The 27,334-nt window shown below is 28.8% G+C and overlaps 6 protein-coding genes across 17 annotated transcripts in view; 3 read left to right on the top strand and 3 right to left on the bottom strand.

Annotated features, from left to right (window-relative positions):
• LOC124499967 (uncharacterized) overlaps positions 1-6,934 on the bottom strand; it is a 56,143-nt gene extending 49,209 nt beyond the window's left edge. Inside the window, exons 1-3 of one of the 12 annotated variants that reach the window (XM_075735884.1) lie at positions 6,182-6,777; positions 5,829-5,899; positions 42-115 (exon numbers count right to left, since the gene is read on the bottom strand). The gene's annotated coding sequence lies outside the window, so the exon portion shown is untranslated. Of the gene's footprint in view, positions 1-41; positions 116-373; positions 765-1,242; positions 1,340-5,828 lie in introns of those variants that run through there. The other 11 variants (XM_075735883.1, XM_075735888.1, XM_075735891.1 and 8 more) reach the window with 11 other exon arrangements.
• Positions 6,935-11,460: 4,526 nt separating this feature from the next.
• On the bottom strand, positions 11,461-15,213 carry LOC124499105 (uncharacterized). Its single transcript, XM_075735895.1, has 8 exons — positions 14,859-15,213; positions 14,713-14,793; positions 14,265-14,650; positions 13,996-14,200; positions 13,821-13,931; positions 13,458-13,531; positions 12,409-13,397; positions 11,461-12,350 (listed from the first exon to the last, which is right to left on the bottom strand). Exons 1-8 carry the CDS (start codon positions 14,902-14,904, stop codon positions 11,984-11,986), a joined length of 2,259 nt encoding a protein of 752 aa, XP_075592010.1. The 5' UTR covers positions 14,905-15,213; the 3' UTR covers positions 11,461-11,983.
• A 181-nt stretch (positions 15,214-15,394) lies between these two features.
• LOC124491607 (uncharacterized) lies at positions 15,395-16,807 on the top strand. The gene is made up of 2 exons (XM_047054287.2): positions 15,395-16,213; positions 16,279-16,807. The coding sequence occupies exons 1-2, from the start codon at positions 16,059-16,061 to the stop codon at positions 16,574-16,576; spliced, it is 453 nt and encodes a 150-aa protein (XP_046910243.2). The 5' UTR covers positions 15,395-16,058; the 3' UTR covers positions 16,577-16,807.
• A 1,223-nt stretch (positions 16,808-18,030) lies between these two features.
• LOC124491172 (uncharacterized) lies at positions 18,031-18,856 on the top strand. The gene is made up of 2 exons (XM_047053800.2): positions 18,031-18,262; positions 18,326-18,856. The coding sequence occupies exons 1-2, from the start codon at positions 18,141-18,143 to the stop codon at positions 18,621-18,623; spliced, it is 420 nt and encodes a 139-aa protein (XP_046909756.1). The 5' UTR covers positions 18,031-18,140; the 3' UTR covers positions 18,624-18,856.
• On the bottom strand, positions 18,749-20,616 carry p23 (cytosolic prostaglandin E synthase). Its single transcript, XM_047063934.2, has 5 exons — positions 20,218-20,616; positions 20,033-20,143; positions 19,711-19,966; positions 19,494-19,646; positions 18,749-19,425 (listed from the first exon to the last, which is right to left on the bottom strand). The coding sequence occupies exons 1-5, from the start codon at positions 20,226-20,228 to the stop codon at positions 19,327-19,329; spliced, it is 630 nt and encodes a 209-aa protein (XP_046919890.1). The 5' UTR covers positions 20,229-20,616; the 3' UTR covers positions 18,749-19,326.
• A 267-nt stretch (positions 20,617-20,883) lies between these two features.
• LOC124489760 (peptidyl-tRNA hydrolase 2, mitochondrial) lies at positions 20,884-21,702 on the top strand. Its single transcript, XM_047055923.2, has 2 exons — positions 20,884-21,256; positions 21,328-21,702. The coding sequence occupies exons 1-2, from the start codon at positions 20,999-21,001 to the stop codon at positions 21,592-21,594; spliced, it is 525 nt and encodes a 174-aa protein (XP_046911879.1). The 5' UTR covers positions 20,884-20,998; the 3' UTR covers positions 21,595-21,702.
• Positions 21,703-27,334: the final 5,632 nt, after the last annotated feature.

The following is a 27,334-nucleotide window of genomic DNA, read 5'->3' on the forward strand; positions in this document are numbered from 1 at the left end:
TTAAATTAAAAATGATGGAAAAATAAAATCAATGACATTACCTTTTGTCGATTAATGGTGATTATGTAGACGGCAAAATGAAAAAAAAAAATTCAATTAACGATAATCAATGATTCTGCAATTTGAGAAAAAGAGAAAAAGAGAGAAAAATAGATTAGCAAATACAATCAATCAGATGAAAAGAAAAAACGTTTCACAGTTCAATAATAATGATGAAGAAATCAATCAAAAAGTACGTGCACAATTAAAACATTATATATATCGGATGACTAAACATAAAATGGAATGTTTGAAATTTTTTTTTTAGAATTCTTTTCTGTTATAACCACGTCAGTCAGTCAGCAAGTTTAGTGTTTAGTTTAGTTTACTTTACTTTACTTTATATATGATTAAACACGAACATCATTTCAACAACGGATACATCTGAGAACTGAGAAATTTTTTTTTTTTTTTTGTTATCAAATTGACATCTTGTTGAGAATTTGACACTTTATTGTTCATCAAAACAACAGTATTCAGTTCAGAGTTTAAAACTTTCAAAATGAAATAATAAAATCAAAAAAAAAAAAAAAGAAAATCCGAAAAAAATAAACAGCCTATTGTCCGAATCACTTTTAACCTTTTTTTTCTCTTATTCTTTTTTTTTGCTTCATTGAATCGTCGTTGTTTTTCTTTTGTTCTCTTCCTGGAACAACGACTGGACACTCTTGAAACACACCACCACACACAAATGGACAATAAAATCTTTTTTTTTTTTTTTTTTTTTTTGGTGGTGGCATTGCACTATTACAATTCAATCATATCAAATAATGATTGAATGAATGAAAAAAAAATAAATTGCCTATTTTTTTCCTTTGATGAATGCTGTTGTTGTTGTTGTTGTTGTGGTTGTCAACGTTGTGTTTCGATGACAACAAACAACAAAACAACAACAACAACAACAACAGCATTTAGATTGAGAAAAAAAAAAATCCAATAGAAATCCAAAGTCCGAAATATTCAATAGAAAATTATCATTATTGCAAATGAAAACAATAATCAAGTTGTTTATATCGTAACAACACACACACACAAAACAATTTCACAAATTCATGCATTTTAGTTATTGCACGAATGAAATTGTGTTGCCATGTTGTTGTTGTTGTTGTTGTTGTGTTCCACACACACACACACACACCACCCACAAACAAAAAAAAAACCACACAACAACATCATTATCATCAACGAAAAAAAAAATATCACCAGACTGAATCATTTTCAATTGTAACAATATTGTGTGTATACAATTGAAGAAAATTGCCAACAATACATATATACACACACATAAATGAGTTGAAATGAAATGAATTTTCAGACAGAAATGAAAAAAAAATGAATAATAAAGAAAAAAAAAGATTCGTCATATAGCATCCTTTTTTTCATCATCATCACCATCATCATCATTTACTGTTTTGTCCATGCTATGTAATTACATTATCGCATTGAAATAGTGAAAACATAATGAAACAAACATCGACCGACACAAATCAAACATCAAGATTGATGAATGAAAACAATGATGATGATGATGATGAATTATAAAGAAGAAGAAGAAAAAAAAATTTCACACACACACACACACAGAGACGCAGAACAAAGTGAAAGTCAGTTTTTTTTTCTTCAACCATAAATGACAGTAAGAAAAAAAAAGAATAATACAATTCGATTTCGAAGAAGCGAAACAAGACAAAACAAAACAAAAAAAAATCGTGATTGACCAATTGAAATTGTAATTATGTTGCAGGATTTTTTTTTCATACACAGACAAAAAAAACATCAATTGAACAAACGGTAGAAGCTAATTTGGCTGGCTGACGATCCTTTATTTTCGCAACAAAATTGATACCTATTCTCACCCTATCCCGCCAATGACAACGAAAAAAATTGTTTCAAATGTTGTCACAAATGATATAATGATTATTATTGGTTCGGAGAGGATAATTTGTTTGAAACAAAAATGAAAAAACTAAATCTAATTACATATATCTGTGTTTGATGATGAACAAAAGTAGCGAAAAAAAAAATCATTATTATAATTACGCATTTGTTTTTTTTTTATCATCAAACAAATTTTCAACTAAATCCTGTAAATCTGATCCAGGTATATATACTGCTTGTTTTGAATGATAATATAATGCAAACGAAACAAAACAATCAACGTTATGGTTTTTTTGTTTGTTTGTTTGTTGCTAAAAAAAACATGTCATTATTATTATCAGGTATGAATACTATAGTAATCAATGACGACGATGACAACGAAATGACAGAAATATCCCATATTTTGCTGCTGGATTAAAGGTTCTCAGTTATCATGATGATGAACCGGATGACTGAATCTTTCTCTGGGTGCAAAAACGATAAATTGTGTGAATTTTTTTTTTGTTTTGTTTTTCAGTTCCATTCGATAAGTAATATGACGAAACTTGAAACCAATAATTTTCAAACAATGATGTAGACAATAAGCAGAGAAAAATTCTTTGTGAAAATTGATCTCATCATCATCATCAAAAAAATGTGGGAGGAACTAGGAAGAAATTGTTTCGAATTTTGATGTTTCAATTTCTATCATCATGATCATCATCATTTTGATAATGTACCGTTTGTGTATGGTTAATGTTCTTTTTTTTGTAATGACAAAAAAAACGATAAAAAATAACGAAGAAAATAAAAACGTACACTATCATCATTCTGTTATGAATGTTATGAATTTTTTTTTTTGGTCTACACAAAGCATTCATGCACATCAACAACACACATACAAACACACCTTGAAAATGTTGTATAAAGTAAGTGAGAATCTTGAAAATGATCCATATCGATGATTGCAATAAATATCACATTCATTCATTCATTCATTCATGACATAACAATTTTGAAATTTAAAGCATAAAAAAAACCATTTTTTTTTGTCATTTGAAATGACCAAAAAGGAATGCAATAAAAGAAAACGATTTACAAACATCGTGTATGGATGCCAATCGTGTGATGATTGTTTTCGATATATAAATCGACACCAAAGAAGATCTTTATCAAAAAAACGCTCGACTATACACAGTCTACACAGTCTAGGAGATTTTATTAATTTATAACAATTTATTTTGTGGAAAAATGTCATCAACAAAAATTTGCTGACATTCCATTCTTATTGAAAACAAACTCATTCATTACTTTGAATGGATGAATGGGAATTCATTTGATGAAAATCGAATGGTCGTTAAATGATAATGGATGACAAGATCAAGTTCAACGATAAATGGACAATTTTTTTCGCAAAATAAAAAAATCAAATGGATGAAATGGATATCACACGATTTTTTTTCATTGATCTCAATATCATCTCGATTTCCTACACTGCATTATTATATATTGGCTAATCACGTTGACTACTTTACTTCATCAAACTAAATCATTAACGTTAATCCGAAATAAAAAAAAATTGATTTTTTGGAACAAACAAACATTATTAGCAATAAAAATCAACGTTGATTGAAAACAGAACAGAAAAACAGAACAGACAGATGTATTGAATTAATTTTGCACGAAAACAAAAATTGAAATTATAATTCAGATGCCGTTTTGTATCAACAAAAACAAAACAAAAAAAATTCAAAGAATTACCATAATCATGATTAATTATGATGAAAAACAAGCATCTTAATGAATAGGATCTTGTCTTGTAGCGAAACAACTTATCGAGCTTGAAATTGAATGACCTTTTTTTCAAAAAAAAAATTGGAGCCAAAGAGTCAATTATAAATTATATCATAGAAAGTCTTGAAGAACAGAAAAATTTCAATTTCTATCGATCAAATCTAATCTCACAACAATTATATTGTATGAGAAACTTGGCAGCCAATTTTTTGTCATCAAACAAAAACCAATAAATCATCAATGATGATCAATTTATAGCAATGAGTAATTTTAGTTAGATATATTTGACATGCAATATATTTATATAATTAAAATGATCAACTGTCGATTGAAATTGTCAATCTGATTTTGATTTATAAATATGACAAAAAAAATTACAATTTATGGTTAAAAATATACACAAAATTAGTTTGTCATCATCATTATGATGATAAAATCCAAACAAGAGTGTAATTACACTCAAGATTATTATGATTTATTTATTTGATATTTTGGTACACGACAATAATAATAATAATTCAGCTGAATTCAGCTAATTATAATCAAATTAGTCAACAACAACAACAATGATGATGATTTGAAATTTAAAATTTGGATCGAAAAAAAAGATGCTTGAATTTGATGCTATGAACAAATTTTTATTACGTTTACGGCATATGGAATTCAAACCAAATGTTTTGTTGAATAAACAAAACAAAATAGGCTATAACCATTAAAATGATTTACGTGTGGGAACATGGTCAACATGCACACATACTAAATCATCATTATGACCAGTAATAATAATTATAATGAATGGACAGAAATTAGATTACAACAATCAACAAATAGACAATAAAAAAAGGGGAACAAATCAAAAACTACTACTACGTAGTAGAAGTGAGAAAAAACAAAAACCACATGATGGAACAATAAATTCTTAAGTCGCCTTTTGACAGTGATGGTTTGCAATTGTCATTGTCTACTTGTTGTTGTTGTTGGCCATAATGGTTTTTCATTCAACTAATTTATTGTCACAAAACAAAAACATCAAGTAATAAACTCTTGGAACATTAATTAATGGTATATGACAAACAACGTACAACAATGATAATTGGCAATGATAATGATAATGTTGATGATGATGATGATGATGGTCAACAGAAAAGAACAACAAAAAAAAATCCAGGAAACAACAAAAAGAAAAAGGTTAGGCTTTTTTTTTGTTGCTAAATGTAAAATGACCATCAACATTAACAGTGTGTGTGTGTGTGGTGCTGGTGGCTATCATCTTTTAAGTTTTATTGTTTTTGTTGTTGTTGATGAAATAATTAGTCTATCATTTTTTACCTCGAAGTTCAGTTTTTTCGTTTTGTTTTATTTGATGTCATTTTATTTGTGGTAATTGGTTCCAGGAAAACAATATTTTTTTTTTGTTCATTCGCGTAACCAATCGACAACAGCAGAAAAAATGAACCTATCCCTTGTCGTATTTTTTTTTCTGTGTTGTTAGGCAAATTATGATGATAGGATGTTCTCCAAAAAAAAACAGCCTACAGCAACAGCATTGCATTGACCACACAGACACAAAGAATTTCAATTATAGAAACAAAAAAAAAATGAAAGTTAATAGTTTAACTCATTCATCATCAATTGGTTCATTTTTTTTATGATTGACAGGAACCTTGAACAAAAACAACAACAACAACAACAACAAAAAATCAAGAAAAAAGAAATAAAAACCTGGTTATCAAGTCAGAATCTCACAGGAAGAAATTAATGACAATTTCGACTCACACACACACATGAAGGATGTGCGTTCAATAATTTAGTCTGAAAAATGAATTTAAACAAGAGAAAGTCAATGCAAATTGTATTTTTTTTTATTTTGAACTAGACAACAAAATCAATAATTATTTGGGTGTAATTTTTTTTTTGTTCCATTGAAAACACATTAACACACACACACACACATCAAATTGTGATGAATTCATTTCACATTACAATCATCCATTCATATCATTGAACAATGGAAAAAAATACGTGTCAAATCTTGAAATTTATCGAGGTGGCAACAACATATGATCCACATGTGAACAACATAGGCCACATCTTTATTCAATATATCAGAATGAAATGGAAACAATTGTATGACATACCTTTGTTGTTGTTGTTGTTGTTGTTTTATGAACTAATTTTTGTCAATGTTACATTTGGAAATAAAAATTATCTAGAACAAATGGATGAAAATTTGAAATTAAAATGATTACAAATCGTAACAAAAGTTGACGAAATGATTGAATGAAAATCAATATTCACGAATATGATAAATGAAGAAAGAAAAAAAAAAACAATCAATGAACACACAAAATACAAACAAAAGAAGAAGAAAAAAAAATTAAATCTTGAAGAACAATTGTTGTGGAGAGAAAAATATTTGGAAAATGTGTGTGTGTACAAGAGAGAGAGAGAGAGAGAGAAAATTGATCAAAATACAATAAAACAGACAAACCAAATAACGACGAAATGATAAAATATTTTCAAATATTATAAGTCTTATATATCTTTTGATGATTGATATCAATCACACAAATGATGATCATCAACAAAATAAATCAACAGGTCAAGTCAATGAACGCAGTAAATATGATTTCAAATCAATGTTTTTTTTATCTATTTATTTATTTTGGATCGAATTGATGCAATGAGCACAAGCACAAACAAATGCACAATAAACACATACAAAATCAACAAAGCATTATCAGAAAAAAAAGAAAGTTTGATCTCGTTGACCGTCGTTGAATACGGATGTTGTGATATGAATCTTGTTATTCAATGAATTTTTTTTTGTTTTGACGAAGAATTTTTGATGATATGAATTGATAGAAAGGAAATAAAATAAAGGATATGATTTTCAATTTTTTTTCTTGTTTCGTCGTCGTCGTCGTCGTCGTCGATGTTCATTTGGCTAAAAAATGATTGTGTTTATGAATTGTGTGTGCGTGTGTTTGTTTGTTTCAAGATTTAATGGATCTGCATGTGCATGAATTTTGCGTGTGGTTGATCGTCTGTTTTTTTTCATGTAATTCGTTATTTCTTTCTCTCTCTCTTTTTTTTTCTTTATTTCTTTTCATATGTCACCCTTTTTTTTGTGGTTCCATGAATTTTGGCTTTTGTGAGAAGATCACTATGGAGATATTACATCAAAAAAAATTGTGTGTGTGCGTGGCCCACGGATGTAAACATTCGCGCATGCTATTACCTTATGGGGCTTGATCATCATCATCATCATTATTCTCGTTATATAACAAATATATATATAAAATACAAAGTGGAAACGCCAGTTTTTTTTTCTCGTATTCACATCTCTTATTTGTTAGTCATTTTTTTTTCTCGTATACTTTCAATTTAAACAATGATAATGACGATTTCAACCATTTTCCACCATCATCATCATCATTATTATACATAGGTAGTGGTGTTTTTCGTTTTCGATTATTAACTAAACTAAACTGGACACACATGGAAACTGGCTGAAAAAAAATAAACGTGTTTTTTTTCCACATTGCCACTACCGATTGAATATTTTCAAAATGAAAAATATAAAATAAAAAAAAAATTCAATTCGAAAGTGGCAGGCGTGTCAACATGTCGACAATTCATCGTTACGTAATTATGCTTTCGCTTACTATTGTCGATAGTAGATGTGTATGATGAACAAATCATCAACATCATCATCAGTAGAGGCTAGGCTTTTCTAAATGAACGAGTTTCTTCGTTCGATTCATTTTGTTTTTCGATAGAACCTGAATTCTTGAAAAAAAAACCAATTTAACTTCAATATATCCCTCATCCCTCACTCTTATTTATAACCCTCTACAACAACCGATTCGCTTGTTGTTGTATTAACGAGTTTAGATTCCACAACAATCATCATCATCATTATAAAATCGCTAGGAACCTGAAACCTGACTTCAAGTTCAAGTGTAAAGCTAAACCATTCATTTGTATATATTTGAATCAAACCAACGAACCAGACACAAACAACAAACACGAACACACACACGCAAATATCGACTAGCAATGATCGTTGTCATTGTTACCTGTTGTTATATTTGACTTTTTGTTGTTGTTTATTGTTTGATATATAGTTGATTTGGCTGGTTTTTTTTACCTCGGTTGTTTTTTTTTTGTTTGTTTCGGGTTTGATTTTTACCTTTTATTTTTTTTTTATTATTTGTGATGGTTGAATGTCGATCATCAAAATTATTATCATCATTATCAACAATAACTATGACGACATCAAACATGATCAACATTGTTGATTTATTGGTCGATCATCAATTCCTAAGCCAGTGTTGTCTGGTTTATCGGTAATTGATATCCGGTTTTTTTATTATTTTTTTTCAGAGAAAAAAAAACCACAAACAATAGTTCATTGATCGATCATCATCATCATCATTATTATTATTAACGTTTAATATTTTCAATTTATTATTATCCAGATGGATAGATTAATGATGATGATGATCATCATCATCATCATAAAATGACCGATCAACGATGATTATATCATACATATGGCCATAGTGTGTATATAAAGTGCACATGACCTTTGGCACACACCTCAGACAATGGTCGACCTTTAACCAAATACAAATATAATGGATAAATGTCACCCTATATATATAAATACAATACAATGTAACACAAAAGGCTAAAATCATTATCATCATCATCATTATTAAAATGATCATTATATTTAAATGGGATATATAGTTTTTTTTTCATTCATTTAGAAATTATAATAATGATGATGGTGGTGGTAGTTGGGTTTGTTTTTTTTTTATTTTGTTTTGTTTTGCCCGATTAATTTGGTTCAAACCAATGTCGTTTGGTTGTCGGCCAGGTTGCCCAATTTTCATTGTGTTTGGTTAAAATAATTTTCGAGGTATTTTTTTTTGTTTTTGTTGGAAAAAGACAATTAAGGCATCATCATTATCATCATCATCATCATCGTCATTGTATTACCTGTGTGTTTTGTGTAAATGCAAAGATTAATTTTCATATTTCTATTAGATTGTACTCTATTCATTTTTTTTTCTTTAGTGCGAGATATAATTAGCAATGATGAAAACACACACAAACACAGACACGCAGACACACACACACACACACAATTGCTCATTGCAAAATGAATTCAATGAACTTTTTTCATCATTCTTCGTGATCAATGAATTGAGATTCGATTAAAAATAATCCAATTATTTTTAGTGGAGAAAAAAAAAGAATTTTCTCGTTTAATTGTCGAATTGTGATTGCCAATGTCGATTCTGTGAATTATTTTTTAGGTAAAAATTGATAGGCTAATAACTTGTTCCAGAAGGTCATGATTAATTTGAATTTTGAATTATGAAATAGGTGACGAAATTTATCGTAAAAAAATAAAAATCCAACCAACCAACAACCTGTTATTAGTTAGTTATCATCATTCGAACACACAACATATTACTGATGAATAATTTTTTATTATTGAGATGAATTTTCATTGAAAGAGCCATTAATTTCATGAATTATAAATTATCGCCCATAATTACCATAATTTGCAATATTTGATATTCAAACATTGCACGTTTTTTTCCATTCTCTTTCTAATCCTTCGTCAACAGACGATAGAATATTAATTCAATTTTTAATGATAATTAATGTTATTTGATCTTGATCAACATGACATTCATGATTTGATGATTTATCCATTTTTTTTAGCAATGAAAAAAAAAACATTAAAATCTTTTCAATTTTTCCACAATTCAAATGTTCAATCATTCAATTGTTTCAAATGTTTGGTGTGGTCTTGCACTGGCCAAACATGATGTGTAGATGAGATTGAATCATTACTGGACAAACAAACAATATTGTTGTTGTTTCAAAAGATTTATGATTAAAGATTCATCTTAATTTCATTGTGAGCAAACGAAAGCAAAAAAAAAAAAAAATCATTCCAATAATGAACTCTGAATTGAAGTAACAATTTTCTTGGAACAAATTTTTGTTTTCTCTTTAAATGACAAGTTTAAAGTTTATGTTTTTTCATGTTATATGGAAAAATATGGAAAATGAAAATTCATTTCATTCTACAAAATTTGAATTGAAAGACCATTCATCATTGTGTCAATGATGAAAATTTATTTATTTCTAACTGTGTCTGTGTCTGAGTGTGAGTGTGTGTGTGTGTGTGTGTGTGTTCAAGAAGATCCCTGCTATGAATTTTTCTTTGAAAGAAAATGAAATGATTGAAATATTATTCAAATAACCATAATATAATGGCAATATGCAATGATAAAAACAGAGGAACAAAAAAATTTAAATAAAATTTTGGTCATCCTGATGAAAACAAAACAAACAACAAACAGAAACGAAATTCATTCATTGATTCATTCAATCATATATAGGAAGTGTATCTAGCCCTTATTGCCTAGAAAGATAAGTAGCTTTGATTCAAACTAAATCATCATTTTAAGATTATGTGTTTTTTTTTGTTACATCATCAGTTCCGCATTTTTGGATATATTGAACAAATATGGATATATATCATTGCACAAATGTGGAAAACAAGAATGATTCACTTGTTGCAATGTTTCCAATACTTTTGACACAACGGAAATGATGGTTGTGGTTGGTTCTTTTTTTTCTTTGATCACAGGGTTCCTCAATCACAATCGTAGAATTATTTCATTTTTATCAAGAATTTCCAATCTGAAAATTGTTTTTTTTTTCTCTCTCTTTCTCTCACAAATCATCTGTCAATATGGAAACCAAAAAAAAAAAAAAAAAATTATTGTTCCGACTTCTTGGAAGATGATCATTTAAATAAATCTTAAAACAAGTTTATGGACAGTCTGAATTGTCTTTTTTTTGTGTTTGTCTGCCTGTTTAATTGTGTGTGTGTGTTCCAAGAAAATGGCTCTGAAGATTAAGAACAGAACAATTGAAACGAAAAATTCAATATAGAGTGACCTTTTTGTTTTGTTTTGTTTTGAAAATCATAAAATTTCTTTCTTTTTTTTCTTCTTTCCACATCGTCCCTTAATCGATGAATTCAATTCAAATCGTTTCATTTCATTCCGATAATCGTTATTCAGTTTTTATTTTTATATTGATTAATCAATTAATTAATTAATCAATCAGCCTTAAGTCTTTGTTTTTTTTTTTGGCCAATTTCAATTCTTTTGACTCAATGTTGTTTTTTTTCTTGTTCTCATTACGAAATTCATTCTGAAAATTAATTATGAAGAGTTGATTGTTAATGTATTTTGCATTATTTCAATATATTCATCATTAAAATATCCAAAAAGACAATGAAACAATTTCCGTTCAAGACGCCAGAGTGAAAAAAAAAACAAAATCCATGGATGCATGTATCACAAAAATAGAATGCAGACACACACACAGACACACAGACAACAATCATGTTCAATGGATTTCGGCAATGTTGTTGTTGTTGTTGATGATGATGATGATGATGATGATTAATCATTATTAACCAAATAACTCAAGTGTAACATGACATCCACATTCGATACACTCATACACACACACACACACACTAGATTACATTACACTTTTTGCTCATCTTGAAATTTTATTATTATTCACCTTTTGTATGCCTACCTGTTTAAATTTAGATTCATTTTTTTTCAGTGTATTTTACTCGATTCACACACACATAAAAATTTTGTTTTTTGTTATTGAGATTCAATTTTTTTTCATTTATGAAAAAAAAATAGAAAATGAAACAAACAATTTATCATCTTTACTTGTGTGGATATCCGGTTAAGAAACAAAACAAAAAAAAAAAAAGAAAAGAAAATCATTTTGGGCTAAGAATCTATGAGCTATGAATGATAATTATCAATGATGATTGATTATGTTGAAAACGTTCAAATTAACAATTATCAGAAAAAAAGGAAAATTTTCATTTGTTTATAAATGATGATTCGATATGATTATGAACATGGGATTTTTTTTTGTTATCCGTAACCAATCGACATAACAATGGTTGTTGTTGGTAACACAATAAATTCAGAGAAGAAAATTGTAAATCTTTCATTTGTCATTTTTGTTTGTTTGTTTGATTCACACCATTCAATTCAATATCTTTATCATCATCATCATCATTGTCACATATGAAACGCGTGAATAATTGTTGTTGTAAACATTTGTTGATTATAAGAAAAAAAAATAAAAATTTTTTTTTTCACAGACTAAAAATCGATTATTGGAAAATCATCATTGAATTTTTCAGATAAAGGATTTATCCTTGATTCATGATTTGATGATGATAAATAAGGACACTTCGAGGTAGGAGGCTAATTTTAAATTTTGATGGCAATTCATAGCATTCATTATCGATGGATATCCATCCAATATTTTCATCAACATTGCCAACATCATTATCATCATTATCAGGATCTTGAATGTTTTGTTCCGTTTGATCAACGACATGGTTGTCATCCCCATCAATTTCTTTGATTGCATTTGGTCTGTGTTGTTTGATTTGATCGACCAATTTGAAATGCGAAACCACAGGTTTGTCATCGTCAAACATTGTTTGAATTCGACAGTCTTTAGTTTGGATCACTGTACCACTTTCGAGTGATTCGTTTCGATACATTCGAGCTCTAAATTTGGGATTTGATAGATTAATTTATCAATTTAATTAGTAAATAAAATACCCACCCTTCTTGGATGAATGACATTCGATCCATATCTGCAGGATGAATGGTCAATTGTATTGAATTATTAAATGTATCCTCAACTAAAATGTTTTTGGATTTGAGTTTAACTGTTTCCCATTTATCACAATCATCGTTTGTAGTATTTTTCATTGTTTCAATCAAACGTTTTTTAGCTTCAGCCACTGGATCAACAACAGGTGGTGTCTGTTTTGGTAATGGCATGAATGAATGCCACCAACGTTTATTAGTGGATTTTAATATTGGTTCCATTTCTGGTTTTGTTGAATCCGTTTCATATCTTTGAAAACATTTGGAACAACCTGTACATGGTTTTGTATATTCTATGGATATTTCTTCGTTATCATCCCATTGTGAAGCTAAATTTTTAAATGATTGGAAAAACATTGCCAAATATGGTTTCATTCGTTGTCCTAGATACCAATACTGGTCAACTTTACGAAGCACATCTTGTAATTGGCCAATATTCATGAATCCAATCGAATAAACAGGCCGACCACGTTCACCTTCGATTTTCATTACATCGACATTATTGAATGTTTGTCTTATGACAGCCATGGAACTTTCGGCAAGAATTTTTGCTTTCTTATCTTTTCGGGGATCATAGATTTGTGAATTCAATTTATAAGATATAGAATTATTTTTTCCAATAGGCAGAATGCCAATTGGAAATCTTCGTATGGCATCCGATGAATCTGTTCGCCTTAATAAACCGGTGATTGCTTCATGAACGGTACCATCACCACCGGCCACAACAACACAATCAGTATTATCCATAATTTCCATCAAGTCTTTCACTTGTCCTTCAGCTTCGATTATTACCAATGAAACTTTTAAGCCAGCCAAATGAAATAATGGAGCACAATATTTTTCATAATCAGCTTTTCCTTTTCGTTTATTAGCCACTGGATTCAATAATACAGTCACATGACGAGCTGTTTCCATTGGACCAATTTTTTCTTCACCATATTTCTATAAATTACAGAATATAAAACAATGAATCAATTTTATCATCATCATAATTAACATTACCAAAGCTTCTTGACAATAGGCTTTCATTAAATTGAATTCTAAATATTTTCCATATCCATAATGGGTTCCCCAAACAGTCAGACCGGTGAAAAAGATGCTCTTTTTCCAATGATTTCTCAGTGTTTGAAATATTTTACCGATTTTAGACATTTTTTTATTCGTTGCAAATGTTCAATCAAATAATTTTATTTCAATTGAATCATTTTATTTTATTTTTTTTTTCAGAAAAAAAACTTCATACAAATTTAAAATTCGCGTCTTCATAACACATGTGTGTGTTTTGGTCATATGTTGCCAAAACAAAGGCACTATTCAAATAGTGGATGACTCAAAGAATAGGTTCAGGATCCCAACAGAATTTATGATTCTCATTTAATCCATCAATTTGGGCCATATCTTCGATGGATAATTCGAAATCAAAAATTTGAAAATTAGATTTCAATCTCTCAACTTTGGATGTTTTCGGTATGATGCCTAATTTTAAAAATAATGATTATTAGAATACGAAAATTACAAAATCGACAAAAATTAAACATACATAAATCATGTTGTAAAGCCCATTTGAGTAGAATTTGTGCAACAGTTTTCTCATATTTTTGGGCCATTTTTTTCAGCGTCAAATTTGTCGATAAAATTGGCCAACCATCACGAGCTCCAAGTGATGAATAAGCTTGCACTATGATGGAATGTTTTTTACAAAAATCAATCAATTCTTTTGAATGAAACAATGGATGTACTTCAATCTACAAGATACAAATCAATAAACATATTAGATATCATTTGATTCATTGGTTCCAAAATCTTTACCTGATTAACAACGGGTTTGATTTTAGCATAACCGAAAAGTTCTTCTAAATGTCTTATAGTGTAATTAGAAACGCCAATATTTTTCACAATTCCTGCTTGCTGTAATTCTTCCAGATCTTGCCAACTTCCACGACGATTTTCAGGATTTTTTGGACTTTTAGGTGTTGATCGACTACTACCAGGAAAATGTATCAATACAAGATCAATGTAGGATAATTTCAAACGTTCAAGTGAATCCATAATAGCTTTTTTACATTTATCACGACCTTGATCAGCTGGACTTAATTTTGTCGTAATGAAAATATCATCTCTATTCAGATTGTACGACGAAATATTGGAAATAATTTTTCCAATTATCGTTTCATTACGATAAACAGCGGCGGTATCTATTTTTAAATAACGAAAGGATTACATACACAAATTTTAGCTATACGAGATGTATACTAACCGATAAGCCTGTACCCGATTCGTAATGATTCGCCAATAATTTGGGACAATTCATGTTCATCTTTCATTAGATAGGTACCAACTATAGAAATAAAGAAAAAATTTACATAAAATCTGATTTTTTTTCTCATTCTCTTTCTCTCATACCTCCAATGATTGGAATTTTATTCCCATTGTTCATTTCAAATTTCATTGTGTTGTCAAAATTTTCAAAATTAAACGAAAAAAAAATTCTTATTGATCATGATCACTTGATTTATTCGAAAAAAAACAACTCAAAAATTCATAAATGACGTCACACAGAATTTTTTTTCAAAAAATGATTCGAATTTTTCCTGAATTTTCCACCTAAAGTAAAAATATCCAACAGAAGAACGATTCCAACCGAATTTTGATTGTTTTTTTTTTGATTTGATCGATTTATTGGCCATAAAAATAAATGATTCGCCGCCTATTCAACAGACACAAACACAAAAAAAATGTTACACTTTTTTTCATTCTCAATGTAATTAAAATAAGCAAAAAAAACAACATCAAAATCACATGAATATAACGCGTCACCAATCTAATCCATGGATCTATAATCACGGTTTTACACCTTTTGTTTGTGTGTGGATTAAAATTTCCTGATATTCAATCACTTTATTTTGTAGATGTAGACAAATTCTATATGTTAATGATCCATACACTAATCCAACAATTGAAATCATAACAAATTTTCAATCAGCAGTTGAAATTTCTAAATTGTTAATTTTAATCATTGATTTATCATTTTTTCAGTTGTTCACATTTTCTTCTAAATAGATATTGAAAACAATCAAATGTTGTTTTTGTTTTACTATGACCACCATCATACCATTTTCATTTCATTGTTTCAAGTGTTTTGTTATATAAAACGAAACGGAAAAAAACCAAAAACACCGATTTGATGTGTCCAGTTTGGATAAAAATTTGATTGATTGAATATTTGCTAATTATTGATAAATTGATACCAGTTTTTTGTTGTTGTTGTTGTTAAAAGAAAAATTCATTGGGTTGCGTTGATAATGTCGTTAACCGAAATTGCAACATCGAAACCTTATTATTTGTTTGTGGAATGACGATTAAGATTAATCAAATTTTTTTTTATGTATTCTTTACGTATACTCTCTATCTCTTTCACAAAAAACATATAAACGTCAATCAAATGTAAAAACATTAAGAAAAAAATCCATGTCTGTGGCAAAAAAAAAATGATTTTTTTCTGGTTTTTTTTTTGGTCTCCAACATATATAATGGCCACCTTTCAATTTGTCCTACCGTTATTATGTGATTTCATGTTTTAATCAATATAATTTTTTTTTGTGTATGATTGATTTTTTTCTGAATGATTCTCAAAACATGGCCATTCTATCACTTTTGGTCACATTTACTATCCTCACAATGACCATCATTCCAAATGATTCGAAGGCTGCACCACAATTTGCTATTCGAAATAATGATGGTCAAGATCAATCACAAAGGTTGGTAGTGTCAATAAATAGTGTCCGTTTTGTTCTAACTTTTTTTTTATTTCACTGAATTATAGTGGTAATAATCATCGCTTGTATCAATACTTGATATTGCGTCGTAAGATTCATTGTTCATTGAATCCAGAACTTTGTTCAACAGCTAACAAACATCATGGAAATAAAAATGATTCACCAACCGTTAAGCCAGATGTTAATGTAATGCAATCGGTTGTTATGTTTGATATTTCGGTCATGATTCGTTATCCACCTTGTTGTATGAGCGGCATACCAATCGGAAATTGCATCAATTGTAATGATAAAGGTGAAGATTTCAATCATCATTACATTGTTGATCCACATAATCCGGGCAGATAGAATAGATGATAATCATGGAATTTATCATTCAATTTTTTTTAAAAAATTCCGATTTTAAAAATCGTTACAAATTAAATTATGATTTTCCAAGCAAACAATAATCAACAATCAAGTATTATATTGAACTGTATTTCGATTCTTTTGATTTGTTCAATGTTAAACTTTATCCATAATTTTTTCTGTCTGATAAAATTTTTTTTAATGAATAAAAATCAACAACACCGAAAAAAATTCATGATTGTTAATTTTATTTTGATTGTTTTTTTTGATTTGATCGATTTATTGATCAAATCAAAAAAAAAAAAAAAATGTACATGCATGTAAATGATTAAATCAAACAAAAAAAAACCCATTAGCATTGATCCGATACAAATTCCTTGATTCATTTTCAATGGCAATGTAAAGGTAATCGTTTTTTTCCAGGCCAGGTTTTTTTCCAAAATTTTCGAATATTAAATATTAGGTAGATGTAGTCAAATTCTATATGATAATGATCCATATCATTAATCAAACACTTGAAATCATATCAAATTTTTAATCAGCAGTGATTTTCTAAATTGTTAATTTTAATCAATAATTTAACACTTTTTCGCTTGTTGATTGGAATTTTTTTTTCTCCCAAATAGATAATAGTAATCAATCAATCAATCAATCAAATGTTGTTTTTGTTTGCAACAAAATTTTGGTATACCACCATAATTCCATTATCATTTCATTGTTTTGAGTGTTTATGTGTGTGTGTGTGTGCGTGGCAAATTTTAAGGTCAATATTTTTATTTATTATATATGCTAGTGTCATATGAAAAATTAAAAAACAACAACAACAACAAAAACAACAAAAATTTGACCTCGTGGCAAAAAAAAAAAAATAAGATCAATCAATGATTAAATTGTAATTACGAAACATCCATTTTTGGTCAAACACACAGGCTAAATACACTTGAAATTTTTTTTTGTCGGCATAATAAAAGAATTCCTTGATAACAAATCAATGTTGAGATTTATGTGTGTGTGTGTGTGCACAAATCTGTTATATAATGAAACAATGGTAACAAAAAACACCAATTCAATGTGCCCAATTGAATAAAAATTTGATTGATTGGATATTTAAGTAAATAAAGATGCTGATTATTGATAAATTGATACCAGTTTTTCTGTTGTTTTTTGTTGTTGTTGTTGTTGTTGTTAGAAGAAGAAGAATTCATACCATTTTTGGGTCGTTGATACTGTCGTTAACCGGAATTGCAATCTTGAAGCCTGATTATTTGTTGTTGGAATGGTGATTAAGATTAATCAAATTTTCTGTACGTTTACTCTATATATCTCTTTCTCATAAAAACATATATACGTCAATCAAATGTAAAAACATTGAGAAAAAAATCCATGTCTATGACATGGAACAATTTTTTTCTGGTTTTTTGGTTTCCAACGTATATAATGGGCCACCTATCAATATGTCTTATCGTTATTTTGTGATTTCATATTTTAATCGATATAATTTTTGCTTTCATTTTTTGTGTATGATTGATTTTTTTTTCTGAATTATTTCTCAAAACAAACAATTATGACCATTCTATCACTTTTGGTCACAATTACTATCATCACAATGACCATCATTCCGAATGATTCGAAGGCTGCACCACAATTTGCTATTCGAAATAATGATGGTCAAGATCAATCACAAAGGTTGGTGATGTCGATAAAATATCCGTTTTGTTCTAACTTTTTTTTTATTTCACTGAATTATAGTGGTAATAATCATCGCTTGTATCAATACTTGATATTGCGTCGTAAGATTCATTGTTCATTGAATCCAGAACTTTGTTCAACAGCTAACAAACAACATGGAAATAAAAATGATTCACCAACCGTTAAACCAGATGTAAATGTAATGCAATCGCTTGTTATGGTTGATATTCCGGTCATGATTCGTTATCCACCGTGTTGTATGAGCGGCATACCAATCGGAAATTGTATCAATTGTAATGATAAAGGTGAAGATTTCAATGATCATTATATTGTTGATCCACATAATCCGGGCAGATAGAATAGATGATAATCATGGAATTTATCATTCAATTTTTTTTTTTAAAAAAATTCCGATTTTAAAAATCGTTACAAATTAAATTATGATTTTCCAAACATACGATATTCAACAATCAAGTATTATATTGAACTGTATTTTTTTTTATTGTCGGTCAATCTTAAACCTTTTCCATATTTTTTTTATGTTTGATAGAATTTTTTTAATGAATAAAAATTAACAACACCGAAAAAAAATCCATTAAGTTTGTTAATTTTATTCAAAATCATCAAACTTTTTTTATATATTGTTTGTTGTTGCAAATTTTCATCACACACACACACATACAAAAAGAGACAAATATTTCATCATGATCAACATTTAGTCCACTGGGAACGAGGGTGGAGGTGTTGGTGGTGATGATGAAGGAAATTGCAAATTAAAAAGGTATATGAAAAAAGGTGTTTTCTGATTTTAGGGTTTATGTGTGTGTGTGTATATATGTGTGGGTAAGTGTATCTAGGTTTATAATTGTGGGTAGTTTTTTTTTGTTTTGTTTTAAATTTAAAAAAAAGAATGACAGAATATTTGAAAATGAATATGAAACATTGATTCAGTGTCATTTGTTTTTTCCATAGTGGTATTACGAAAGAAAAAAAAAACAAGGAATAGAAAGGACATTATAACTGTTTCTGGTTCAAATGTGAATAGTAAATGGCCATCAACACTATTCTTTATTAGAATTTTTGTTATCATCGCCATTCTTTTTAGCATCATCACCATCTTCTAGATCGGGAATATTTTCATCATCGCTATCTTTTTCATCCTGTAAAAAAGATTTTAGAAAGAGAAAAAAATTAGAATTTCAACAAACACCAAAATAAATCAACATACATCTTCTAGATCGTCGAAATTTCCGCCCATGCCTGGCATACCCATTCCACCCATGCCTGGCATACCCATTCCACCCATTCCTGGCATGCCCATTCCACCCATTCCTGGCATACCGCCCATACCACCTCCTAGACCTCCCATTTGTCTCATCATCTAAAAAAAATAAAATGATTATTTTATTGTCTTTTGAACTACAGTAATAACATTAGATATTTACATCTTCGAAATTTGTACCACCACCACCAGCTTCATCATCACTTTCATCTTCATCTTTCCATCGATTAAAATCAACTTTGAGCCAATGATATTTAGTATCTTCTTTCAACAAACGTTTCCAATATGGTCCGGATTCAGTTTTGATCAATACGAATTCCGCACCACGATCTCGATTGATCCATTTTGATTCCTCTGGTTTAATTTCACCATACAAATTCAATATGGATTCATATTTCTGTTTATCTTTGGTTTCCGCTCTACAATAATCAATAATAATAATGATGGTTAACAAATTGTTTCAAATCATCAATATAAATAAATACCTATAGATGATTTTATCCTTTTCAACCACCACTTCAGGATTGACTACATCTTGAACTTGAAAATTCAAATAAACCAAATCTTTACGTTGGGCCCATTTTAATGGTGCTGGTCTGTAATTTAATAATATAAATAAATGTAGTATATGACAAATTTAAAAACAAAAAATTTTGACAGATTCACTTACATCGAAGTCATGATGAATGGAAAAAATGGTTATTTTATGTTTGCTATATGAATACGATGTAAAATTATAATGAGCTAGGCAAATGGTTGTTTTAGAAAAAAGCAGGTGACAAAAAGATTCGAAATCAAACAATACGAATGTTATGGAAAATGGCAAAGAAAATCGATTTTTATTAATTATCGTTGATAATGTATTCAGGGGTAATTGTGTGAACATGAAACAACGAAAGAACCAAAAAAAAAAAATATAAACTCAAGCACACACACACTCCTCGTGGTTTTTTTTCTAATATAATTGTCCGGCAAAATCAAACGCAAAAGATCCAACAATAAGAAAAAAAAAACACCAATGAACATGAATGAACTGAAGTGAAAATGTGCAGTGCTTCATATAATGATGATGATGATGATGATTGGATACAATATTGTGGCCACCACAATTCAGATTCAATAATCACATTCATAAAGTATGTTACAAAAAATGACTCATCATCGTTTTGTGGATAATAATAATATTTTTAAAAGATGAATTCTCCATTTGATAATTAACTTTGAAATTATTAAAAAAAAATTATGAGAATGGAAATTCTTTCCTCAAATAATACGATTAATGGAAAAAATAGAATTTCATGATGATATAACACAATAATATTATCACAGTTATCATGTCATTTATGAGTGGTCATTGTATATGTATGATGAAATTCTTTTTTTTTTGATGATTTTTTTTCAAAATTTTCTGTTCCTGGATTATTATATGATTGCATCATTTGCATTCGACAATGATTGATTTGCCTCAAGTGTTTGTCTCAAAAGGATTAGCTTCAATATTCACTGGTTTCGGTATCGGTTTTACGCTCGGTATATTTGTTAGAAATCTATTTGTTCGATCATCAGTGATTGCCATCGTGGATACGATGGATTCATCATGCACATCAAATGCTACCGGTGGTGATGAAGAATATAAAATGGTTATGGTCATACGAAATGATCTTAAAATGGGCAAAGGAAAAGCCTGTGCACAATGTTCTCATGCTGCTGTTCGTATTGCTTATTTTTTTTTTTCATTGTTTTCAAATATTAATTTTTTTTTTCATTTTTATATATCCAGGTTCTTGCTTATAAACAAGCCCGAAAATCAACAAATTTGATGAAAAAATGGTCTGAATGTGGTCAACGTAAAGTTGTACTAAAAGTGGATAGTGAAAAAGAATTATTGGATGTTATGCATAATGCACGAAAAAATGGCCTAATTAGCGTTCTAATACAGGATGCTGGACGAACACAAATAGAAAGCGGTACGAGAACTGCCATTGCAATAGGACCAGCAAAAGGTTCATTAATTGATCAAGTTACTGGGCATTTAAAACTTTATTAATTAATTTTTTCATCAATTATCCTCAATTATTTATGTTTTTTATTGCAACAACAAAAAAAAAATTTCATTTTCTAAATAAAAAAAAAACAATTATTTTTGATGACAAAAGATGTCGCCACGTTCTTGATAATTATTCTGTTTTGTTTAAAATTCGAATATTTTTGAATCATCAAAATTTTATTTTACTATTAATTATAATTTTATTTGATGATGAAATAATTTTTTGCAATTGTTTCTTTTTCTCAAAAATTCATTTTATTATCATCAATGTTTTGTTTTTTAATTTACTACTAATGCAAAAAAAAAATAATATCGATAATTTGAAAGAAAAAGTCAACGATCGATTTGATGGCCAAGAACGGTGAATGACAACAAATGAAATGAAATGAATGAATGAATGGGAAAAAAATTACAAATTCGATGATTACAATCGCCAAAAAAAAACAGACTCTCACTTTCTCTTTCACGGTAAAATTTCAGATTTTATTTGTTTGTTTATTTGTTTACCAATGGCTTGTAATTTGTATATATTTATATGCAACTCTTGTGAGAAAAAAAAACAAATTTCATAATTGAGGACAAGGATTTCTGGCCGAAAAGACAAAAATCGTATACAAAAAAAACATGAAGTGAAAAAAAAATTAACAAACAAACTTTCTAGTTTTTTGTTTTGTTTGATTCTTTCAATTTTACAACAATCACCTTCCTCATTTTCTGTGATGATGATGATCATCATCATTGATGTCAATGGCTTTGGCTAGTTTTTTGTTTTTGTTTTCGTTTTTTTTTTATTTCATTCAATCATTTCAATTTCCTATATACCTGATTGAATTCATTAGTTTTGTCATCATCGATTGTTAGTTCATCGTTCGTTCATTTGTTCATCATACGATGGCAATGGAATGCACGCGTACATACAACAGTAGTTTGAATTTGGTCTCTCGATCCATTTGATTTGACAATATAAATATGTATAGTTTTTTTTTTTGTTATTTTGATTATGAAAATAATAATCTCATCGATCACAATGAATAAATGATTATTTTGCCATTCGGCAACCGAATGTTTTTTTGTGTGTGTTTTTTCAGTCCAATGTCAAACAATAATAAGAAATACGAACAAATAATCGGGTCGAAAGGTTTTTCTTTTGACGACGATGACGATGATAATAATATCGCGATGATTATGTGTCGTGTGTCATTTTTTTACCTTCATTTTTTTTTATTTTCTGGCCATTTTCAATCGAAATTATCCAGAATAAATAAATTTTTTTTTTTACTAACCAACAAAGCAACGATTTACAAGTGGAACATGCACATAAATGGCCAAAATTTTTCATTTTTTTTTTTTGATTGCCTAGGATGATGATGGTGATGATAATGATTATGGTTGCCAAGCGATTCGATGTCAAAATATAAATTAAATTGATTCAACAACAACACATATTTCGAGGTTGAAAATTTACTACTACTAATTCAGTTTGGCTACTAATCATGTTTAGCAACTTTTTTAACCAGTTGAAAAAAAAACAAAGATCCGTTATATGATTAACATGTGCATATTCGTAATCATAATTTCTCATGTATATGGATAATAAATCATTGTTATTAATGGGAATGGATTAACAGTGGAAAAAGAAAGACGAATTTTTTTTTTTGATAAATTCGAGCCAATTTTTTCACTCTACCATGGTTAGCCGGTTTATATTGTTGAATCATCATCAATGCATATATAAAAAAAAATTCAAATTTATTCAATTTTGCATAAAATCAACCAACCCGATTCATGTCATGACATCGATTTTATTCATATTGAAACTGAAAAATCGGTCAAATATATAAACTATTTACATTCAAAAAAAAAAAAAAAAAAAAAAATTTTCATACTCATTATATGATGACATTTTCAAATAATTATTACCGCACACGCATACACACTAAATGCATACAATCGATCAATCTATGATGATATAATCTTCTGTATTCCAATAAAGAAAGTTCCAAATCGTGCATGTGGGTCTTGTTCTCTTTTTTTCCCCATTCCTTTCTCTTTTTTTTTATTTTATTATTATCTATTATCATCAGCATCGTTTTTGAGATTGTTCCGTGTGCATGTTTCTGTGTGTGTGTGTATGATTGTTGTACTCACCACCGCCACCGCCACCACCAACAATCAACTCGTGCAACCTCGTCCTACTTAACGGACATTAAACCTCTTTTTTTCCATTTTTTTCCCTTCATCATCATCATCATCATCAATGATTCAGAATGATGTACGAGTGAGAGAGATGGGGGAGTAAAAAAAAATCATCTTTCGTGACCGGCCCTGTATATTATGATGAATGCACGTGTAACCAATCTCAAAAAAAATGAATGGCAGCTAAAGGATGCATTGAATGTAACAACCGTTGTCATATCAATCCAAAATCTCATCAATAGGCGTTTCCTTGTTGCCATTCCACCTCCGATTGACATTTTCCTTGAAACACCACACTAACATGCATATACACAAAGGCTCTTTTTTTACCTTTTCAATACTCATCTTTTTTTTGTTCACTTATTATTATTGACTCTGTTGTCGATGAATCAAAGATATCTTTTCAAGATTTGCATCTAAAACACTTGTTCATTCACCTGAAAATATTTCATCATCATCATCATGATTATGATTATGATTATAATGGACGAACAAATGTTAATGGACAGACATGATTTTTGACCACCTTCCATCATAATAACAATCATCATCATCATCATCATCATTAACATTATGGAAATGATTTACAATTATTATTATTCTGATCATAAACGGAATAATACAACCGATTTTTTTTCCTATTCGTATTGTTTTTTATGGCCGCCATTCAATCCATACACAATCGTTACATTAACATATAAGTTATTAATAAAAATTGTAATTAAATTAAATGATGAAGATTGCTTTGTCATCATCATTTGAATTACAGAAAAAAAACTACCCCAATCATCCAGTGGCTAGATTATGGACAATGGATATCAAGAAAAAAAATTTGATAAATTTAGTTGTTGGATTGAGCATGTACACAAATTATCTACAGTAATATAATATATTGAATTTGCATAATTCAAACAAACAAACAAAAAAATTGAAGAAGCCACACACTTATTCCAACGAAACGGAAATAATTTTGTTTTCCATTGAAAATTTGATAAATTTAATTTTGATAAACCATAAAATTCAACGGAGGGGAGGGGGGGAAGGTGAATATAATTTGAATGTGGGAAAAATGTAGAAAAAAATAAACCAGAAAATAAAAGATTCAATTACTGAAACTGAATTTTCATTTTTTTTTTTTTATTTGAACAAAAACAGAAAACAGAACAACAACAACAACAAAAAATTTAAAATTAAAATTTCATTATTGGCCATGATTGCCGAAAATGGTTTCATATTGCATAATAGTTATCCATTTATAGTTTTTAATAGTAATTTTTTGTTGTTGTTGTTGATTGTAAATTAATACGCTCAACATTATCCTGGATGACGCCCTAAAGGTATTATTATTGTCTAAAGTTTATTTATTTATTTTTTTTTTTTTTTTTTTTGATTGCAAACTTGATCATGATGATGATGATGATGATCAAATCCTGTCATCATTGAACTCTTCTTGGAATCCTTTTTACATCTCTTTCTCTTTTGGATCGATTTCATCATCATCATCGTCGGTTCTTTCTGACAAAATCCAAATTTTTTTTTCAAGCAATGAAAATGCCAATGAATTGTGCGAGGTTATTTAACACACACACACACTCTCACGGCATGCGGTTCAATGTATTATTGGCTGCCTCAAAATTTTTGTAGTGAAGAGAGTCCATTCGTCTAGTTAAAACCGTTATACGATGTTGGTGGTGGTTGTATTGTTGATTTCTTTATTGCGTAAATTGAAACACGGACAGCTATAGCTATATATCAAATAGATAAAAGGTGGATGAATAAATGAACAAACGAACAAATAAGCATCGACAACTTAAATAATAATAATAATCGATTTTATTTCACCTTCAATAATGACAATTACCTTCTTTTTCATTTGAAGTTAAGAAAAAAAAAACGTTCAATGATTGTCTTTCACAATTATTGGTAGCTCAATCTGAATCGATCCTACCAGTTCATTATCATTATTTATGAGAAGGGCCAAGAAATCTTTTTATTTTAGTCAAGTCCAATATTTCACCAAAAAAAAAAATTGTCCTGATTACATCATCAGGTCATATTATCAAATCATTTTGGATTTAATGATTGATTTCATTGTGTGTGTGTGTGTGTGTGTGTGTGAATTAGAATTCAATCAAAATTTTCAAGGATTCATTATTGGAACCAACCTGTGTACAGGCACCTGTGTGTGTGAATGGATTTTTTGATTTTTCGTTTCAAACAAATGATGCTGGTGGTGACATTTCGTCAAGATTTTTTCTTTTGTTGTTGTTGCTGAAATTATAAAATTAATGATGATTGATAAAGATTCCTTGAATATTTCCGGGTGATATTTCTGAAATCATTCAACAAGTGGCTAAATGGCTACCACTTATTGATTCATAAATATAGAAAAAAGACAAGAAAACATCTATATCTAGATTATCAGATATGATTATGATGACCATCATGATACTCGATTGCATTTAATAGATAATTTTATAATTTATTACTCTTGATGTCTGTAAATCAAAAATGATCAGAAATTTTTTTTTTCATTTTCTGCTTTTTTTTCAGTGGAAACTGTGATTGTCACCATTCATGGGGAACATTTCACCACCACTACCGTCTTTATTGAATTTGAAGATAAATTATTAAATTTTCCTGATATAATTATCATTATTGATAATATAAAACGTTGTCGATTGATTATGGAGAATTATCGGAATTCACAATCGTGTAGAATGCATATGTAGTGTAAATGTTCATTTTATTTTTCTTGAGAAAATTTTTGTACAAACACACAACGAAAAAAAAAATGTCATAATATTACTGAAGGGTAACTGTTGATCACCAGAAAGATGAATCTATAATTCAACCTGTTTGATTGACATGTTTTGTGTGAGAAAATTTCAAATAAAAAAAATTTTTTTTTTTGCCTGAATTCTCAAGAATTTTTTCTTTTCTCTGTTATGAATGAATTACAAATATCAAAAGATAATGATCATCATCATCAACAAGTTATAATGAGAAATTTTTCAACCCTTTACATTGGAAAAAATGAAAATATTCAACAACAATTCTTCAATATATATAGATTTGATTTTTTCTTTTCCTACCCAATTTTCATTTGAATTTTGATTATTCATCGAGAATTATTGCAACATCCTGTGTGTACATGTATGTGTGATATTTACTTTTGTTTTTTTCTCTCTCTCATTCTCATTCTTTTTCTGGGTAATAACGGCGACGACGACGACGACATTTTTCCTCATTTCTTTTTTTTTCATTTAGATAATAGGGTAGAACAAACAGTAGCAGTAGCAGTAGCAGCTGCAGCAGGGAAATGCTTTTGATTATTTAATGAATTTTTCGATGAAAATGTGAAGGAAAAAAACAAACAAAATTATGCACTAAAATCCTAGCGATTTTTTTTTCTATGGATAAAACGGAAACCGGTAGTGAAATTTATTCCTTTTTTCTGTTCAATCATTCTATTATTTGGTGGTATCAATGGAAAAGAAAAAAAAATTATCGAATTCAAATCCAGGAAATGTATTCATATAAT

The sequence above is a fragment of the Dermatophagoides farinae genome, chromosome 2, assembly GCF_024713945.1.
Source record: "Dermatophagoides farinae isolate YC_2012a chromosome 2, ASM2471394v1, whole genome shotgun sequence".
NCBI classification, from domain to species: domain Eukaryota; kingdom Metazoa; phylum Arthropoda; class Arachnida; order Sarcoptiformes; family Pyroglyphidae; genus Dermatophagoides; species Dermatophagoides farinae.

What these genes read in the sequence shown, in the direction of transcription:
- LOC124499105 (XM_075735895.1), bottom strand. Translation starts at nt 14,904, where the DNA reads ATGAAATTTGAAATGAACAATGGGAATAAAATTCCAATCATTGGAG. An exon ending in TAAAATTCCAATCATTGGAG is followed by an intron (nt 14,794 to 14,858) that starts GTATGAGAGAAA and finishes TTATTTCTATAG; the next exon opens with TTGGTACCTATCTAATGAAA. An exon ending in GGCTTTACAACATGATTTAT is followed by an intron (nt 13,932 to 13,995) that starts GTATGTTTAATT and finishes TTTTAAAATTAG; the next exon opens with GCATCATACCGAAAACATCC.
- LOC124491607 (XM_047054287.2), top strand. Translation starts at nt 16,059, where the DNA reads ATGATTGATTTTTTTCTGAATGATTCTCAAAACATGGCCATTCTATCA. An exon ending in GGTCAAGATCAATCACAAAG is followed by an intron (nt 16,214 to 16,278) that starts GTTGGTAGTGTC and finishes ACTGAATTATAG; the next exon opens with TGGTAATAATCATCGCTTGT.
- LOC124491172 (XM_047053800.2), top strand. Translation starts at nt 18,141, where the DNA reads ATGACCATTCTATCACTTTTGGTCACAATTACTATCATCACAATGACC. An exon ending in GGTCAAGATCAATCACAAAG is followed by an intron (nt 18,263 to 18,325) that starts GTTGGTGATGTC and finishes ACTGAATTATAG; the next exon opens with TGGTAATAATCATCGCTTGT.
- p23 (XM_047063934.2), bottom strand. An exon ending in AAGGATAAAATCATCTATAG is followed by an intron (nt 19,967 to 20,032) that starts GTATTTATTTAT and finishes TGATTATTGTAG; the next exon opens with AGCGGAAACCAAAGATAAAC. An exon ending in GTGGTACAAATTTCGAAGAT is followed by an intron (nt 19,647 to 19,710) that starts GTAAATATCTAA and finishes TATTTTTTTTAG; the next exon opens with ATGATGAGACAAATGGGAGG.
- LOC124489760 (XM_047055923.2), top strand. Translation starts at nt 20,999, where the DNA reads ATGATTGATTTGCCTCAAGTGTTTGTCTCAAAAGGATTAGCTTCAATA. An exon ending in CACAATGTTCTCATGCTGCT is followed by an intron (nt 21,257 to 21,327) that starts GTTCGTATTGCT and finishes TTATATATCCAG; the next exon opens with GTTCTTGCTTATAAACAAGC.